The sequence below is a fragment of the Petaurus breviceps genome, unplaced genomic scaffold, assembly GCF_028583685.1.
Source record: "Petaurus breviceps papuanus isolate PSGF00001 unplaced genomic scaffold, PetGlider_PUasm1.0 90255, whole genome shotgun sequence".
Classification (NCBI taxonomy): domain Eukaryota; kingdom Metazoa; phylum Chordata; class Mammalia; order Diprotodontia; family Petauridae; genus Petaurus; species Petaurus breviceps.
In genome coordinates, this window is record NW_027187200.1 from 1,110,102 (window position 1) to 1,128,744 (window position 18,643).

General features: G+C 35.1%; 1 protein-coding gene across 4 annotated transcripts in view; it reads right to left on the minus strand.

The window, feature by feature from the left end:
* Positions 1–548: 548 nt before the first annotated feature.
* The window catches only part of TAF1B (TATA-box binding protein associated factor, RNA polymerase I subunit B), a 100,727-nt gene continuing 82,632 nt past the window's right edge, over positions 549–18,643 (minus strand). For all 4 annotated transcript variants that reach the window (XM_069107764.1, XM_069107765.1, XM_069107762.1 and 1 more), the window contains 3 exons: positions 17,043–17,113; positions 15,531–15,750; positions 549–1,885 (listed from right to left, as the gene is read on the minus strand). In XM_069107764.1, coding sequence (XP_068963865.1) covers positions 1,684–1,885; positions 15,531–15,750; positions 17,043–17,113 — 493 coding nt within the window. In that variant the 3' untranslated portion in view covers positions 549–1,683. The remainder of the gene's footprint in view (positions 1,886–15,530; positions 15,751–17,042; positions 17,114–18,643) is intronic.

The following is an 18,643-nucleotide window of genomic DNA, read 5'->3' on the forward strand; positions in this document are numbered from 1 at the left end:
TTCTAGAAACATCTCCAAAGTTTTTTTTTTATTCTCTTCTCTTCCAATTACATTCCTTTTCCAATCAATGGTCAAGGAAATGTGGCTATCAAGATTGATTCAAGATAACAACATATTTTTCTCACATTCTTAGGAGGCCTACTTTGGACTTGAGCTCCATAAATGCAAAGACTATACAAGTCAATTGTATGCCTCCTTATAATTCGGATGATATTCCATGCCATTTCATAATACCTAGATTCAAATGAAAGTTTTCCACATTAATCTTTTTTTTCTTTTTTTTTTGAGTAGGAAAGGGAAGGCAATTGGGGTTAAGTGACTTGCCCATGGTCACATGGTTAATAAGTGTTAAGCATCTGAGGTCGGATTTGAACTTAGGTCCTCCTGACTCCAGGGCCGGTGCTCTATTCACTGTGCCACCTAGCCACCCCCATGTTAATTCTTTAACAAACAATTTTAATTCTGCTTAAAAATGAATATAAATTTTTAGATGTAATACTTATATAACTTCTGTGGCACTCAATTCCTGAAAGAACATTTATAAATAGTTCAAATTAGACATGGTCTTTAATACAGTACAAGTGTTACTCCAATACATAACTCTGTGAGCAGTGTCAATCAGTTAAGTCAACAAGTGTTTATAAAGTACTTTCCATGTATCAGGTACTGAGCAAATCTCTGGTGATTCAAAAAAAAGGCAAAAACATGGTCCCTGCTCTCAAGGACCTCACAGACTAAGAGAGGAGAATACAAACAATTATGTTATTTTAAAGATGACCTATGATTTCATTGGTATAGGGATTCTCAGTGAGAAAATTCACCAATGCAGACCATGACTTGCGCTGCAACTCAGAATCTTAATTCCAGAGATGCTAAGAGGTTAAGTGACTTCACATAACTAGGATATGTCAGAAATGGGACTTTAACTCAGGTTTTTCCATCTTCAAAGATGGCCCTCTATCCATTACACTAGAGCTCTTATGTGCATGAGTGTGAGTGCATACACATATACATATATATTAATGTAACACATGTGTAAATGTACGCATGTATATATACATGCGTATGTAAATGGATTTTTTAAAATATTTTTTACTTTAATCAAACATGTAATTAAGTTATGTCACTCTAACCAATAATTTCCCCATCTGTTGTTTTAATTTGATTCAACAAACATGTATTAAGGCTACAAGCTAAGCACTAGAAGAAATAAAAAGGTAAGAGAGTCTTAATGTTTTCTTCACAGGTGAATAAAAATATAATCTTACTAATATTTTTCTGTTGCTCAATAATTTGAAATTTTAACATAAAGACTTTATAACAATGTTATTTCACCTAAGTTCTTCTTGATGCTTCTTCATGGTGAAGAGGTGACTCTGAAATCTCTCAGACTGTAGAATACCAGCTCTGGCAGGTAATATCAAGCTGACAAGACTTCAAGGACTGGCCTGGCAGCAGGGCTAAGAATCATCCTACCTAAATTTGAAGAGCATCCACAGGAATGTGGGGTACCAGGATTTACTTTTAACTTAAAATAACTCGTGAAAATGCAGTAATGGATAAAGTACACTACATTGAAAAAACAAATCTTTTGAAGTAATGAGGAACAATTTTGTGGCAAAAATATTGTGAAGATACGTAGAAGTAAATTTCTCAAAGTCATTTATTTCCACTTTTATCTTTTTAAGATCTTCCTGCTTTTTTGGATTTGGAGGCTTTACTTTTAGTCTCATATTTTTTGTAAAAAAGTCTCTTTTCAATTAAGCTTACCTCTTCATGAAGAAGTGAAGCCTTTATCCTCAGTAGAAAGGAGAAAAAATTTAGTACAAATTGGTAGCTCATAGAAAAATTTGATTCTTCGTAGGTAGTCACATGTTTACAGTAACTAGGAAAACAAAAGAAAACATGATTTAAATGGTAATGTGTTCCTTTAAAATCAGAAGGAAAGATGAATAAAAATAGTCCTAAAAGAGTAAAACTCCTTGAAATTAAAATTTCAAGACAAAGGAGATTGAATCAATACTTGATAAAAGAGAACCACATAGTTTTCTAAGAATGAAATAGCAGGAGGATGTTCCAAAATGGTTCAATAGAGAAATAAGAAGCTTGAGAGAATTTAAATGAGAACTGGTAGAATTTATAACCTGCACAACTTAACAGAATAGAAAAACCTGAATCCATGGTGGTGCTCCCCAATGTGAAGTAGTGCTGAATGGGGTGATATAGTTGTATTGGAGACAAACTCATGATTGTTTAAAGCCATCTTCCCACCTTGATAACCCTCCATTCTTGGTCGAGCCCTGGTACTGTTAGAGTTAATTCCACATATCTCCAACAACCCAGTGAATTAACAGCCTCCACTGTATTGCTCTAGATGGGTATCGAAGATTCCGATGTTTATTTTTTCCTACTGAATTGATGGTTACATCATAGATACCCGAAATTCTCATAGTCCTAGGGATCAGTGATTTTGTTATATGAAAATTATACTATTAAACTATTTTGCTGAAGAGGCAAAGAACTTTTCTACATATAGAAGGAGCCATGGAAAACCTTTACCATAGTTTACCCTACTTTCAGATAAACAAGGTAAACAATTCCCAGGTATGGAATAGTTCTTGCTAATTCAACAAAGTCAGGTTCTCAAACTTGAATGTACCTCATAAATAAATAAATAAATAAATATATTTATTTTTAAAGCAATTGGGGTTAAGTAACTTGCTCAAGGTTACACGGCCAGTTTTTTTTGTTTGGGTGTTAAGTATCTGAGGCCGGAACCGATCCCAGGTCCTCCCAACTCCAGGGTTGGCGCTCTTATTCATTGCGCTACCTAGCCGCCCCACCTCATAAATATTAATATAACAAAATACTGGCTATCTGAAATCCATAGGAGGCATTCTGTAAAACTGTTTTCCAAAAAGCCAAGGGTTTTTAGATACCCAAACTATTCTGGGTGGAAACTTGGGTGGAAATTCTAGGTTATATTAAATACTTTCCTTTCTTAAATATAAGATACTGAACATAATTTAATACTACTTGTTGACTCAGGGTCATTAAGTTGCATATCAGTTACTGAGCTGTGTGGTAATAGCCCTCTCAGGACTACTGGTTGTGGAGGGCTGTATCTTACAGTTATGTTTTCTGAATTTTTGTGATAGCTTTTTATAATTTTTCACTCTCCTTTTTAATTTTGATGGGAGTTAAAATTTTTTGCTGCTGTCAGTATACCTGCCTCTAAGTAGTATTTCTGAGAGTTTAGAACCCAAATAGAGAAGACCGTAAAAACTGTCATATAAATTTAGTAAATAGACTATGAATTATGAGAGTAGGGGTGGGGAAATGAGGGTATTAGTCATATATGAGTAAAGTACATCAGCTCTAGCATATGGATCATAAGTTCATAGATTTAGAGTTGGAAGGGATCTCAGAGATGATCTAAACTATCTCCTCATTTTACAGATGAAAAAACAGATGCTCATCAAGGTAAAGTTGACTTAACCAAGTTTAATAAGTAGAATAGCCAAATTTCCAACCCAGGTCTTCTAACTCTATACCTAATGGTCTTTCAATACTATATCATAATATAAAAAACTCTGAAAGTCTTCATAAGTTGACAACTAATTGTTTTTGAGATAAACTTGAGACCCACCACTACCATCACTTGGTCAAAGAACATGTATATGACATGTAAGTTTTGAAAAACATAAGCCAAAATATTAAAATACAAAACCAATGTGGAATTAACATCACTAATACCCTAATATTTTACATACAATAGATATGGTTTACAGACTTAGTCTATCACAATTAACTAATAACCATTTGGTGAAAAATTATTTAGGGTTTTATGAAAAGTTTTTATTTCTGCTGTTGAAAAAAAACAACTTATTAATAAAGACTATGTAAGACTGTATTAAAGCAGTTAGGTGGCTCTGTGGATTCAGGAAGACCTGAATTCATATTTAGCCTCAGACACTCACTAGCTGTGTGGCCCTGGGCAAGTCACTTAACCTCTTTTTGCCTTAATCCCCTAGAGAAGGAAATGGCAAACCACTCCAGTATCTTTGCCGAGAAAACTTCATACAAGGTCCTGAAGAGGCAGACAACAAGAGTATGTTAGTAGTGGCAGCAGCAGCAGCAGCACCACCACCACCACCAGCAGCAGCAGCAGCACTGGCAGCAGCAGCAGCAGCAGCAGCATTTATGTGACACTTTAATGTTTTCAAAGAGTGTTATGAGCATTACCTCATTTTATCTTCACAACAATCCAGGAAGGTAGGTACTATTATTATTCCTATTTTACAGATGAGGAAATTGAAGTAGACAGAAGTTAAGTGACTTGTCCAGGACCATACAGCATATAAGTATCTGAGACAAGATTTTAATTGAGGTTTTAAAAAGTCTGAGTCCTATGCTCTATCTACTGCACCACCAATCTGTGATCTAGGATGAAAATGTAAAAACATCTAACGATTTATAATTCTGGTGTTTTAATTTTAAAACATATTTCTGAGAAACCAAGTCACGATGGCAGAATAAGAGGAACTGGTATATCCTAGCTCCCCCCACACTCTTCCAACAATGATTTAAGACCTCCAGACTAAATAATGATTAGGTATTTAAAGAAGAAACTATAGTGAGTCATCTTTCTGGCCCAAGATCACGTATTTGATCTATAGGCAATGATCAGGGCAGGAAATATGTAACAGAGGTGGACTAGATGCCCACAACTAATCAGGACTCAGTCCTGGCCCCTAAAAACAATTCAGGGTCTCTCAGAGAGGCCAGAAGCATAGATTTATAGAACAGACTCAGAGTTCAGAGCACTAAGCTAGACCTATAGTTCGGAGCCGAGGATAAACTCAGCCCTGGGCTCACACCAGGATCACAGACTCGGTCCTCCAGAGTTTCCTGACAGGTTAGCAATGCTGAGCTGCCCAAAGTAGATCACTGAAACAATGAGTAAACAATAAAAAATAAAGAGCTATTATGATGTCCAAGATACAACACAGAGGAGGAGAACAACTTCAAAATACTCACAAGCAAAAGCCTCAAAGAAAAACAAAGCTCCCCACAACATCAATTTGAAGTCCTAGAAGAAATGATGAAAGATTTTTTTGGAAAAGTGTTAAAATTATATTATAAATTAAATGAGCACTATAGGGGAAAATACGGAAAAGAAATGATAATTATGGAGGAAAATGTTGGAAAGAGAATTAACAACTTAGTACAAGGAGGTACAAAACCATACCCAAGTAACAGATTCCTTGAAAGTTAGAATGATCCAAACAGAAGCAAATGGTTCCCTGAGACAACAAGAATATTAAAACAAAATCAAGACTAGAAAAAAGGGAAGAAAATCTAAATATCTCATATAAAAAAAAAACCTGAAAACAGATTAAGGATAGATAATTGAAGAATCACTGGAATATTTGAAAACCATAACTAAGAGATATATTTCCAGAAATCATGAAAGAAAACTACCTAGTTATATTAGAAGAGGCAAAAATGAAAATGGAAAGACTCCACCAATCATCTCCTGAAAGAAACCTTAAAATGAGAACTCTCAGAAATTTATACCATAATCAAAATTTAGAACTTTCAGGTCAAAGAAAAAATATTGAAAGTAACCAGGAAGACAGAATTCAAATACCAAGGAAACAGTCAGGATTACACAAGACTTATCACTATAAAGGAGGAGAGAGACAGCATGGAAATATGATATTCCAATAGGTAAAAGACAAAGGCTTACAACCAAGAATAGAAAACTGAGTATATTCCAGAGGAGGGAAAAAAGCCAACCCTTAAAGAAATAGAGGATTTCTGAGCATTCCTGATTAAAAGAATGAAGTTGAGCAGAAACTCTGAAATACAAATATAGGAGAGTAAAGAGAAACATAAAAAGGTAAATACAAGTGGGCAACTGAGAAAAGATCTTATTCAAGATGAAATGTTTGCATTCTAATGGGTTAGGATATAATACAAGATTCCTAAGATTTCATCAATGGATCATAGAGGAAGTCAAAGAAGACAAAAAGGCTGAGAATAATTTTTGTTATGTTTTGAAGCTCTTAGGAGAAGAGAAAGGGAGGAGGAAAAAGGATACACTAAGGAAGAAAAAGGGAAAAAGGTAGGAGAATGTTATCTCACATAATTAGGAATCACAAAAAGGAAAGGAGGGACCAAGTGTCACTTGAACCTCATTTTCAACTGAATTGGTCAAAGGAGGGTAAAATACACAATGATTTGGGGGGCAAAACTACATCCAACAGAGAAACAGCAAACAGGGAAAATGGGCGAATAAGAAAGGAGGATAAATTTAGGGAGAAATCAGTTACAAGAAAACACCCCTAAGTTCCGAGTAGGACAGATCAGGAAGAAGAGTTTAAAAGGAAAGAAAAAAAAATTAAGAATCTATGCCTGGGGGACTGTGTGAGGGGAAGACAAGAGGGATAGGGGAGTGTAAGCTGTTGCATCAAGTACAGAGCACTGGTATGGAGCATACCTTTATTCTAGACTCCTCTTCTCTGTAAAGCGGTAATGAAGGAGGAAGTAAAGAGAGGAAAAAGCATAAGAAAATAGGGAGGGAGGGAGGGAAATAAAATTTAAAAATTTTTGTACGAACATGCAACAAAACAAAGATTAGGAGGAAAAGTTAACTGGAGAAATCTGCAGTAAGGTTCTCTGATAAAGATCTCATTTCCAAATTGATAAATGGTCAAAGGAGATGAACAGGTAGTTTTCAAGGAAGAAGTTCAAGCTATCTAAAAGCCATATGAAAAAATGCTACAAATCACTAATAATTCAAAAATGCAAATCAGAGCAACTCTGAGATTCTATCTTACATCCTTCAGATTGGCGAAGTTTGCCCAAAAAGGGAAAAAGACATTGACCAATAAAAGGAAAAAGAAATACTGGAAGCTACAGGAAAATTGGCAATTGTTTCATTGTTGAAATAAAACTCTGGAAAGCAATTTGAAACTATATCCAAAAAGTTAACTAAATTGTGCAAAACCTCTGACCCAGCAATATCAGACTACAGCTCAAAGAGATAAAAAAAGAGCAAAAGATCCCATAAGTATAAAAATATTTGTAGTAGGTCTTTTCATATTAGCAAAGAACTAAAAACTAAGGTACTATCTATCAATTAGGAAATAGCTGATCAAATTATGGCATATGAAGGTATTGGAATATTATTTTGCTATAAGAAATGATGAAAGAGATGGTTTCAAAGAAACCTGGTTAGAACTTGTATAAACTGATGAAGGAAGTAAGCATAATAAGAAGAACCATTTCTACTACAACACTATGATAATGAACAATTTTTGAAGACTTAACTCTGATCAATTCGATGATCAATCATGATTCCAGAGGGCTAAAGAGGAAGCATGTCACTGAGCTCCCAATGGACTGATATGCAGAATGAAACACACACATATTTGGACATGGCCAATATGGGAAACTGTTTTGCTTGACTATGTTTGCTATGGGATTTTGTCTTCCTTTACTCTGTCTCTGTATACCAAATGCCTAAACAATATATGTCACATAGTAGGCATAAGTGCTTGTTAACAAATGCTTGCTAAATTAACCTACATTTCATTATCTCTGTGTAACCTTGCCTTGCACTTTACCTTTATCTTAAGTAGATTCTTAAAACACTTCAGTAAAACTTTTTCTCAGATTTATCCTAGATACTTTTTTAGGTTTATATTTAATACTCAGTCTGTAGAGGTCCAAAAAAAGTCTGTACACTATAAAAACATATCTGAAGAATTTGTTAACTGAAATGAAAGTAAATCACGTAAAATTCTAGGCCAAAGAAGAAAAGTCTAATATATCAATATGATAAAAATAGAAAAATACCTAAATATTTTAGGGGAAGGAACGCAAGAATAAAGTAATTTTAAAATTGCTGTCATTCTGTCGAATTAATGATGATTTTAAAAAGCTTGAGGTATTCAAAGTAATGATTTATACAATCAGAACTTGGATATACACACATATTTAACAATGGCAGTGCCTCACTAGAGAAGTTTGCAAATTACAATAATGATTTCAAATTTGGCCATGCTGAATATGAGACGCCAATAGGACATTACAAGAAAAGATTCAGCAAGCCGTTGGCAATGCAAGACTGACACACAGGAGAGAGAGATTAGGGACAGATCTATAGCTGGGGAATCACCCGCATGGATATGATTTCTGCATCCATGGCAGCTGGTGAGAGATCACAGAAAAAGTAAAACAAGAGAAAACTCAGAACAGAGGCCATGGTTAGAGGGTAGGCATGGATGATCTAACTCAAAAGGAGCTGTCACAAAGGCAGAAGAACCAGAAGAGAGTTGTATCCTAAAAGCCAAGGGAAGACAGTATGTAAGAGAGGGTATAAAATAATGTCAAAAACTGAATAAGTTAAGGAGCATTAGGAATGAAATTTAGCAATTGGGAGATTGCTGTAACTTGGGAAAGAATAGCTCAGTCAAGTGGTGGGGATGAAAGCTGAACATAAGGAACTAGAAGAAAATGAGGAAGTAGAGAAAATTAATGTAAGTTGTTTTTTTTTTTTTCTTAGAGTTTGGTGGGAAAGGGAGGAGAAATGAAGGATAACTTAAGGTGATATGGTCAAGAGAAGGTTATTTTAAGGATTGAACTGATCTGGACATATTTGTAGGTAGAAATGAAGAAGCCAGTGGTTAAAGATGGAAGATCAAAGAGGTAATAATCAAAGTGACAAGCGCCCAGAAGAGATATGACCTGTGCTATTAGGGAATGGGATCAAGGACAATTAGAGGGGTTAGTGTTTGGCTAGAAGAAGAGGAATCTCTTTTTCTGTCTTTCTTTTTTAAAAATTCATCTATTTTTAGTTTTCAATATTCGCTTTTATAAGATTTTAAGTTCTAAATATTTCCTCCCTTCCTCTACTCTCCCATCCCCAAGGAAGCATGCAATCTGATATAGGGTGTGATCATATTAAACATATTTCCACATTAGTCATGTTGTGAAAGAAAAATCAGAACAAAAGGGAAAAACCATAAGAAAAGAAAAAACAAAGAAGAAATTGTATGCTTCAATCTGTATTCCGACTCCACATTCGTGACATATTTTTGTTTCTCTAGCTGTGGATAGAGTTTTCCATTTTGAATCATTTGGAACTGTCTTAGACCACTGCATTGCTCATAAGAGCTAAGTCTAACAAAGTTGGTCATCACACAATGTGGCTGTTGCTGTGTACGATGTTCTCCTGGTTCTGCTCACTTCACTCAGCATCAGTTCATGCAAGTCTTTCTAGGTTTTTCTGAAGTCTGCCTGCTCACCATTTCTCATAGAACAATAGAATTCCATGACACTTATATATCACAACTTGTTCAGCCATTCAACAATTGATGGCCATCTCCTCAATTTCCGATTCTTTGACACCACAAAAAAAGCTGCTAAAAATATTTTTGTACATGTGGGTTCTTGGAGGAATCTCTTTTTCAAAGACAGATGCAAAGAGGGAATAGTAATAGTTTTGAAGTACGGAGTAAAGAAAATAGAGAGTTCGTGACATATTTTTGTCAGTAAAGTAGGAAGCAAGTCCTTTGCTGAGAAGCATACTAATTATTTGTATGACCTTGGTCAAGTCACTTAATAGTTCTTGGTCTCAATTTTATCATATGCAAAGAAGAGAAGAAGTGGAAATTGGACTAGATGGCCTCAGAAGTTCCTTCCAGTGCTAGTACTATAACCCTATAAGGACAGGGTAATTGTAGGAGGCTTCAAAAAAGAGGGGTCTTCAACTACCATAGTAGGTAATGGGAAAGAAAGCTGAGAAGAATAAAAGCAACAAGTCAGTGGACCTTGTCAATAAGGTTGGGTGCCCGAATTCAATCATATTTAGTACAATTACATCTTTCAATGCCTATTATATGAAAGGTCAAGCTCTAGGCACCGGGAATTAAAAGATGCATAAAACACAGACTCTAATCTTAAAAAATTTATAGTTAATAAATATTCATTAACAAACAACTATGTGCCAGGTACTGTGCTAAGCAATGGGGATACAAAAAGAGGACAGTTCCTACCCTCAAGGAGTTTATAATCTGATTAGGGAGATAAACAAATAAATATGAACAAACTATATACAGGATAAACAGAGAATAATTAAAAGAGGGAAGGAAGCAGAATGAGGAGCAGTTGGGAAAGGCTTCCTATAGAAGATGGGATTTTAGCTGGGACTTGAAGAAAGTTAGGGAAACCAGCTGGCAGAGATGAGAAGAGATTACATTCCAGCCACTAAAGACAACCAGATAAAATGTCTGGAGCTCAGAGATGGAGTGTCTAGTTGGTGAACCAGGCCACTATTACTAGATCAGAGTACTTGGGGAAGTATAAGGTAAAAGAAGATTGAAAAGGTCTCAGAGAAGGTGGTAGGTATAATGAAGGGCTTTGGATGCCAAACATATTTTATATTTGATCCTAGAAGTGATAGGGGAGCCACTGGAGTTTATCAAGCAGGGAGTGATGGTTGGACTAGTGCTTCAGGAAAACCACTTTAGTGGTTGAATAGAGGACAGAATGGAGTTGAGAGAACCTTGAGGCAAGCAGATACTGTTGCAATAATCAAGGCATGCATTAGAGAAGTGGCAGTGTCAGAGGAGAGGAGGAATATTAGAGGGATGTAAAAGTGAAATCAATAGGCGTTGGCAACATACTAGATATGGGAGGTGAGGGATAATGAGGAATCCAGGATGACTCTTAGGTTGTGAACCTAAGGGACTGGAAGGATGGTGTTGCCCTCTACAGTTACAAGGAAATTAGAAATAATCTAATTGCGGAAGGGAGAGCAAGGGGAAGAGGGGGAAACAAGTACATAAATAATAATGAAATAAAGTAATTTCATTCAAATAAATCCAGGCAACTCACTAATCTTATGGTAGAGTGAAATAATTGCAAAGGAGAGTTACAGGAAAGTATTATAATAAATCTGGGGCAAGGGTATTAGTCAAGGTTTCATGGAGGTGTTGGCATGTGAACTGGGCCTTGAAAGAAGGGCCCATGTCTCCCTTTTCCAGTCCTTTCAGACAAGAATGATCTCTACCTCCTCCGAACTCCCAAAGCATTTTACACTTTTCTCAAAACACTTTCAAATACTATTATATTTCTCTTTCCCATTGTAATTTTCAAGAGTGCAGAGAATGAGTCATGATCAGTTTTATATTTCCCACTACACCTAGCACAATGTCATATATATATAGTGGGTCCTCAGTAAAGATGTGCTGAATGAATGAAAGAACACATGGGATTAAGGAAAAAAATACGTACATAATTCAAAACTGTAGTCTCTCAACCTAGTTAAGCTGGACCTTGACCAAAGAACACAGAGTCTATCACTAGCCTTTCCAGATCTATAGGACTTTTCAGGCCTATTGTTCCTTTGTCATTGACTTTGAGAACCAATGATCACATCCATCAAAACAGATTGGAAGATTATATTACATACCTTTTGGGGGGTCTAAAACCATGATTTCATTAGTGTAGAGAACTACCAAAATAAAAACTCACTTCACAGATGCAGATCAACATCTCCTCTATAACTGATAATTTTAGATTTAAGCACTGAGATTAGCAGTGACTTGCCCCTGATGACACAGGTATTATTTCAGTTCAGGTCAAAAAAAAAAAAACCTAGTCTATCACAAGTATATGTTTGTAAAATACACATACACACAACACACATACAATATGTGTACTTGTATAGATATATGTGTATTGATATGTAAATATGTGGGTATTAACTATAGGGGTTTGTCTTAAACACAGAAATAAGCTGGTTAGTTTTGGAAAACCATATGCATACAAGAGAAATCCTTTCCTCCACGACTTAAATGAAAATTTTTTATTCTTATAAAAGGAGACTCAAGAGGTATCATCACCAAATAAGCACTTGAAGAATGCTGTAAAGCTGGCACAGCAATCAGCTCAATCTAAATCAATTAAAATCTCACATATACTTTCATACTTCTTGGGGAGGAGGGACTGGGATTATACAATTTCCTCTACAGATAATTTGCTGTAATTGAATCCTTTTAATTCTACTTTTCCCAATTAAGCAATAATATCAAGAATATTTACCTCCTTAGAAACAATACATTCCCAATGAATGAATATGAAAAGAAAGAATGTCATGAAATGGAGAAAGGAGAAATATAATGTAATAGTTGTGCCAAAATTATCTGTATGAAAATATTACTGGCACTTAAGGCTAAATTATCCAAAAATGTTCATTTAGGTATTTAGTTTTGATAGGCAATTCTTTGTAGTGCTAAGGACACCAAACTTGGAGTCAGAGAAAAACTTGGGTCCAGTTCCCTACAACATTGACTAGCTGTGTGTCCCTTGACAAGTTACTTAATTTCTTTAAATTTCAGTCTTCCTATTTGTAAAATTTGGATAATGATGGTTATAAGGAAAATATTCTGAAAAATTTCAAGCATCGTATGTGAGATATTATTGTTATTATAACTGGCTTTTCAATTAACTTCTCAGGAACTCAGATAGCTCTTTAAGTCTATAAATTGCAGAGAAGGTACCAGTCTTCATGGGTAGAGGGAGTTTCCCTCATCTGGAAGTTCCCTGTCCCAATTAAATAATAGGTCTAGTTACTATCCCTTACTTAGTACATGTATATACTCGTTTCTCTCATTAGAATGTTAGCTCCTTGAAAAGAAGAATTATTTCAATTTATATATTTGTATCCCCAGTGCCTTGCACAGAAGCTTAATAAATGCATGTAGATTAATTGTTTTGCTAGTCTAGATCTGTAGAGAACTTTTTGTGTAGAAACTTATACCATCAATACAGATCAACAACTGAGAGGTTAAGTGACTTGCCATGATCACACTTGTATTATGTATCAAAGGCAATATTTGAACTTAGGTCTTCATGCCACTCAGCCCAGCACTTTATCCATTATAAGCCACAGTCTCTTTTGTCATACTCCCACTATTCTTTATGTTTTTGATGAAGTTTAGTTATAAAGTTCCTAGGACAAGTGTCTTTCCTGTTCAAAGGACAATTATACAGGAAGATAAAATAACTACTTTCTTTGGTTGAAAAAAGATATTATTATGTAAGTTTATCCACTACAGGTTTATTATTGTTGTTTTTACTCTATTCTTTCTCTCCTAAAGACTCAATGAATTCAAAGTACTCATAAGGTTCTGTGATCTTACCGACCTGAATGTGTTCTCCAGTGATAGAATAATGTTATTTCCATGAGACATTTAGTCATTTCCTACTGTGGTGCTTATAATATTTACAGAAAGGCAAGCATTAAAATAACTGAAGTTTGTCATCCCTTTCCAATTGATGTTGATGCAAAAAGCAGAGAAATTCTACAAACTGTATAAAACTTGCCAAATTAAAGTAGTATGCAGTCTAATATTCAAATATAAAGTATATAAAGAAAAAGTTAGCAGTTCAGTGGGTCACTTACTAAACCTCACCAGGCAACTATTCAGACTTGGACTTGCTCATCACAATATGACTTCATCCCAAAATATAATGTGATCATTCTATGGATTTGGATGTCTCAGAAAAATATTATATAGTATTCTCACTGACATGGTTGGTTATATTTATATATGGAACACTGATATATGCAAGTGAACACACATCTCTCAGCTTCATTCATTAACTTAACAAACATCAATTAAATGCCTATTATGTGCTAGGCACTGTGCTATTCAGTGAAGATACAAAGGCAAAAATGAAACAGTCCCTCCTTTCAAAGAACTTATATTCTACTGGGGGATGGGAAAAGAAATAACATGTACACAGAAAAATACAAAGCATATACAAAATAAATATAGAATAGTTTTGCTTGATAAGTGATTGCTATGGGAGAGAGAGACAAAAGGGGTTGGGGGGAGGGATAAGAAAGGGCCTCTGGTAGGAGGTGACATGAACAGAAGTAGGACTTCCAAGAGATGGAGGGGAGGAAAAAGCATTCCAGGAAAGAGGAAAAGTTTATGCAGTAAAGTCTAGAATGCGAAACAGTAAATAGGCTAATTTGGCCATAATACAAGAAGGAGTTAAATGATAGGGACTTAAGACTGTGAAAAAAAAGCCTGGAGAGATTATTGAGATTTAAGCAGTAAAGAATTTTAAATGACAAAGAGGAGAGTTTTTATTTTATCCTAAGGCAAAAGGAAGCCACAGAAACTAATTTTAGAGCAGGAAAGTGACATAATCAGACTCAAGGCTTCAGGAATAAAAATCTGGCAGCTGTATGAGGATGGACTGAATGGAAGTGAAGCCGACTATAGGAAATCAAGTAGGACATTATTACAACAGTCTGGTGACAAAGGCTTAATCAGGACAGTGTCTACTAAGTGGAGAGAAAGGAAGAGGTATTAATTGATTGGTTATGTGGAGTGAGTAAAAGTCTGGGTTGAGGATAACTCCTAGGCTGCAAACCTTAATTACTGAAAGAATGGTGATTAACTCGATTTATCTGCTCACATCGATCCCCTAGGCCCAGGATGCTCTTTCTAGCCTTCTTCCTTGTTGAATTCCTACCCATCTTTAAAAATCTACCTCAAATGCTACCACTGCCCTCTGGAAAGTCTTTTTTGAGTTCTCCAGTTTGGAAAATCACATATCATTTGTTTTGTAGGTTTTTAATGCACTTATCAGGTAATCTTATGTATTTGTATTATCTTCTCCCTCTAACAGACTTTAATTTAATGGCCTTAATGACAGGAATCATGCTTTATCTAAATTTTGTCTCCCTAGGGGATAGAATAATGCTTTGCACACAGTGGGTGCTTATTAAACATTTATTAAATGGTTAGTGAGAAAATGGCTACCAATATTTATTTCAGAATTTAGGTGAGATCGCTCTTACTGAGTCCAAATAGAATCTGAAATCACTTTCCTAATAAGAAGCAGCAAAGATTCTCCACATGATATGGCTAAATATTTTCGTGGTTTTGATTGTTTAAAAGACTACTTTTGTTTCTGAAGAGGGGTCATTCCTTCTTATAAGAAAATTTTTCCCTTAATCTCGTCTCAGTGTCATTTTAAGAAAAGTGTTCATTGTTCTGGCAATAGTAACAGGAAATTGAACCCTTTTTACTGTAGCACTGCTGCTTTAAGGGTTATCTAAAATGCAAAGTATAAGGGAATATTTGTGCAATATGCTTTCAAGAAATAGGTTCTAACATTGATCAATATCTGCATTTTTGAATAGTTCATCTACTTTGCTACAGACTGATTTAGCTGGATCAAAAAGTTCTTCAATTCTATATCACCTCCCTTTTAAAACCTGTTTTTGCTTTGTGCAACACAAGGAAATGATACATTGTACATCCTTGGACTTTTAGCCCCTCCTCCTTCCAAGCACATCAATCTTGCTATAATTGACCAAAATGCCAAATTCTACATGAAGAATTTTATGTTAAAATACTTATGTTACAACTGGTTTAGTAAAAGGACAAACTTCATTCCTTTTGGCCTAGCTCTTCCCTCAAAGTGCCACATACCTCTTACAGAACTTCTGAGTGCTAAGCCAATACTGTGAGTTCAGGGTTGTAAATGATTTGCCTTTCTTTTGTAGGATTTTCTGAAGACTGTGTCCATGGAAGCAAGTTGTATTCTGATCTTCTGCCCAGTTCAACTGGAAACTTGATGGTTTTTTCTTTTCAGGATTTGGTGCTGAATCGACCAGTATGCCAAACTGTTTTTGGAGGTTCGCTACCATTCCTGGAAATAGATGGAAGACGACTGCATAAGAAAAAGCAGTGCTTAACTCACAAAAATACAAGATATACAATATGATAATACCAATTGTTCAAAAGAAATATCCTAGACTACCATCCCCCTTTGAAATAATACTTTTGGATGGCTAGAGAAACTAAGTCTAAAAAATGATGCTATTCTCCAAAATATTTTGAGGAATATTCCTTTAGAATTATAAGCTTGTGTAGCACACAAAAAGAGTAACTTTTTTTTATAATCACAGTTTGTTTATGAAACAAAATGATATTCCCCACTTTAACCATTCACTGTATTCACCAAGACTCAAATGACTTCTAATCAACAAGAGAATGCATTTCCTGTTCCCAAAACACCAGCCCTCTCTTAAAGGATGGAGCAGAATACTAGACTAGGGGTAGAAGGAGTTTCAACAGACTTAAGTTATGGTCCCAGATAAGACACTAATTTACTATGCAAACTTAGACAAACCACTAAACTTCTAGGGGTCTTCCATTGTCAAGTGAGGGAAGAAGGATGGATTACATGATTTCTAAGTTCACTTCTCTGTGTTTAGAATATTTTGATTTTACTCTGACTTATATTCATTGAAAATATTAAAAAGAAAATGTGAATGAATCAAAAGGCCATTTCAAAAGATGGTTTCAACCATCATATAATCTTAAGGTTTTGAGTTGCAAAGACATTTAAAGTTCAGTTTTTAATAATGGCAGTAATACTGGACAAAGTGTATTGATGACTAAAATAGTTATTTTGATGGGGACAATACTTATTTAGGTATATGCATTATAGCATTAAAAAAAATCTGTCACAACTTATAATCATACTTTGTATATCTGCAATTTTTAAAAATACAGATTTTTTTTTTACTTCTACGTAAGTGGTAGCCTAGTATAGTGGCAAGAATAGCAGACTTTGAGTCAAGAGACCTGGATTTGAGTCTCATCTCTGAAACTTCCTAACTAGGTGTCTCTGTGGCAAGTCACTCTTAACTTTTTGGCTTTAGTCTCCATTGTGTGTAAGATGACCAAAATAAGATGTGCACTGTTAAGGGTTGTTGTGAGGAAAGCACCTTATAAATTAAATGAATAAGAAAAAATAGGATTTTTATCATCATCATTATTATTGTTACTATTGTTATCAGAAAACATATTATTGCCAACAAAACTGATCAGTTTTAGTCATATATTAAATCCTACAGACAAGGAAAATGACAATATAAAACTGTGTAACTATATAGTAAGAAAATAAAAACAATATCTGAGAAAAATTCAACTCACGTCGTCTTTTGTAAACTACTGATCTGTCCACTGATGAATAATACAGTGGCTTTTCACTTTTCCACAGGTACCTATAAATGGAAAAAGATTATAACATGATGGAAAAGAAATTATGAAGAAGAGATCATTTTCAGCTGAAGGCAGTAAAAGAATGCTACCTAGAGTAAATGATACCCAAGTTAGTATTTGAAGGAAAGGAGAGATCAGTATCTTTTAAAGTGTAGCATAAGCACCATATGAAGTCACTCTTGATTCTTCATCACCCTCACTTCTAGGGTCCCCATAAAATTATCTTATATATAATTATGCACATATGTACATATGCATACATGTTTTATATAAACTTATATATGTACTTAGTCTTTCCCCTGATACAATATCTTTATATCATGCCCTCCTTTAGGGCAGAGACTGTCTTTTTTTTTGGGGGGGGTTGTATACTGGGCACCTAAGATAATGTCAGGAATATAATAGATGCTTAATAAATACTTGTGACTTATTCAACAGATGGAGAGGGGGGTGATGGTTCATTTTAGGTATGGGGACAGCAAGGGCAAAGGCAACTATGATTTAAAAAAAAAGGCAGGCAAGAACAGGACATAGAAAATGTCTCAATTTAGTTGAAAATAGTTTGTAGAGAAGAGTAATGAGATAAGCCTGAGAAGATGGTTTGAAATAAGGATGTAGAGGGCCTTAAATGATAAAATCAAGAATTTTTACTTTATTTGGTATACACTGAGTAGTCACTGAAGGTTTTTGATTAAAGGAATGATGCAATTAGAGCAATAAAACCTGGGAAAATTACTAAAATAGCCATGAAAAGGATGAATTAGAGAGGAAAACAATTTATGAAGGTATTTGAATAATCTACATGAGAAGAGATAAACACCTGAACTACTCTTATGGTAGGAGTTGAAAAGAGGGGAAGGATTGATAATATAGTGAGTCAATAAACATTTATTAAGTGAGCTCACAATTTAATAGTATAGGTGCAGACTGTGTCCAAGAAACCTTGCCATTTCAGAGGTAGATTGTAAAATACATGACTTCCTCTCCAATGTTTATTACACAACAAAAATTTATATGTAACCAAAATAATACAGACTGTCCCAAAAGTCTTAGTTCAGTTGTTTTTTTTGGGAGGGGGGATGGTAGGGCAATTGGGGTTAACTGACTTGCCCAAGGTCACATGGCTAGTTTTGTGTTAAGTGTTTGAGGCCAGATTTGAACTCAGGTCCTCTTGACTCCAGGGCCAGTGCTCTACTGCATCACCTAACTGCCCCCTTAGTTCAGTTTTAAGTTATTAAAGTTTAGGCTTTTGGGCTACCTTGTATATATATACCTTGTATATATTTACTTCAATTTAACATCTTTCTGAAATGTTTCAATATCATATTAGCAAAAAATAAAATTAAAGAAATTTTATCAGCTCAAAAAATGTTTTCACCAATCGTTCTTGATCACAGATGGCTAAAAAGATCTGCACATGGCCAAGTGACTGATGATCTAAGACATGGGTGTAGCCGTTTGACTGAATCCAAACTTCACAGAACAAATCAGTCAAAGGGCCATGCTTGAGGACCTAGAGAGCCACATGTGGC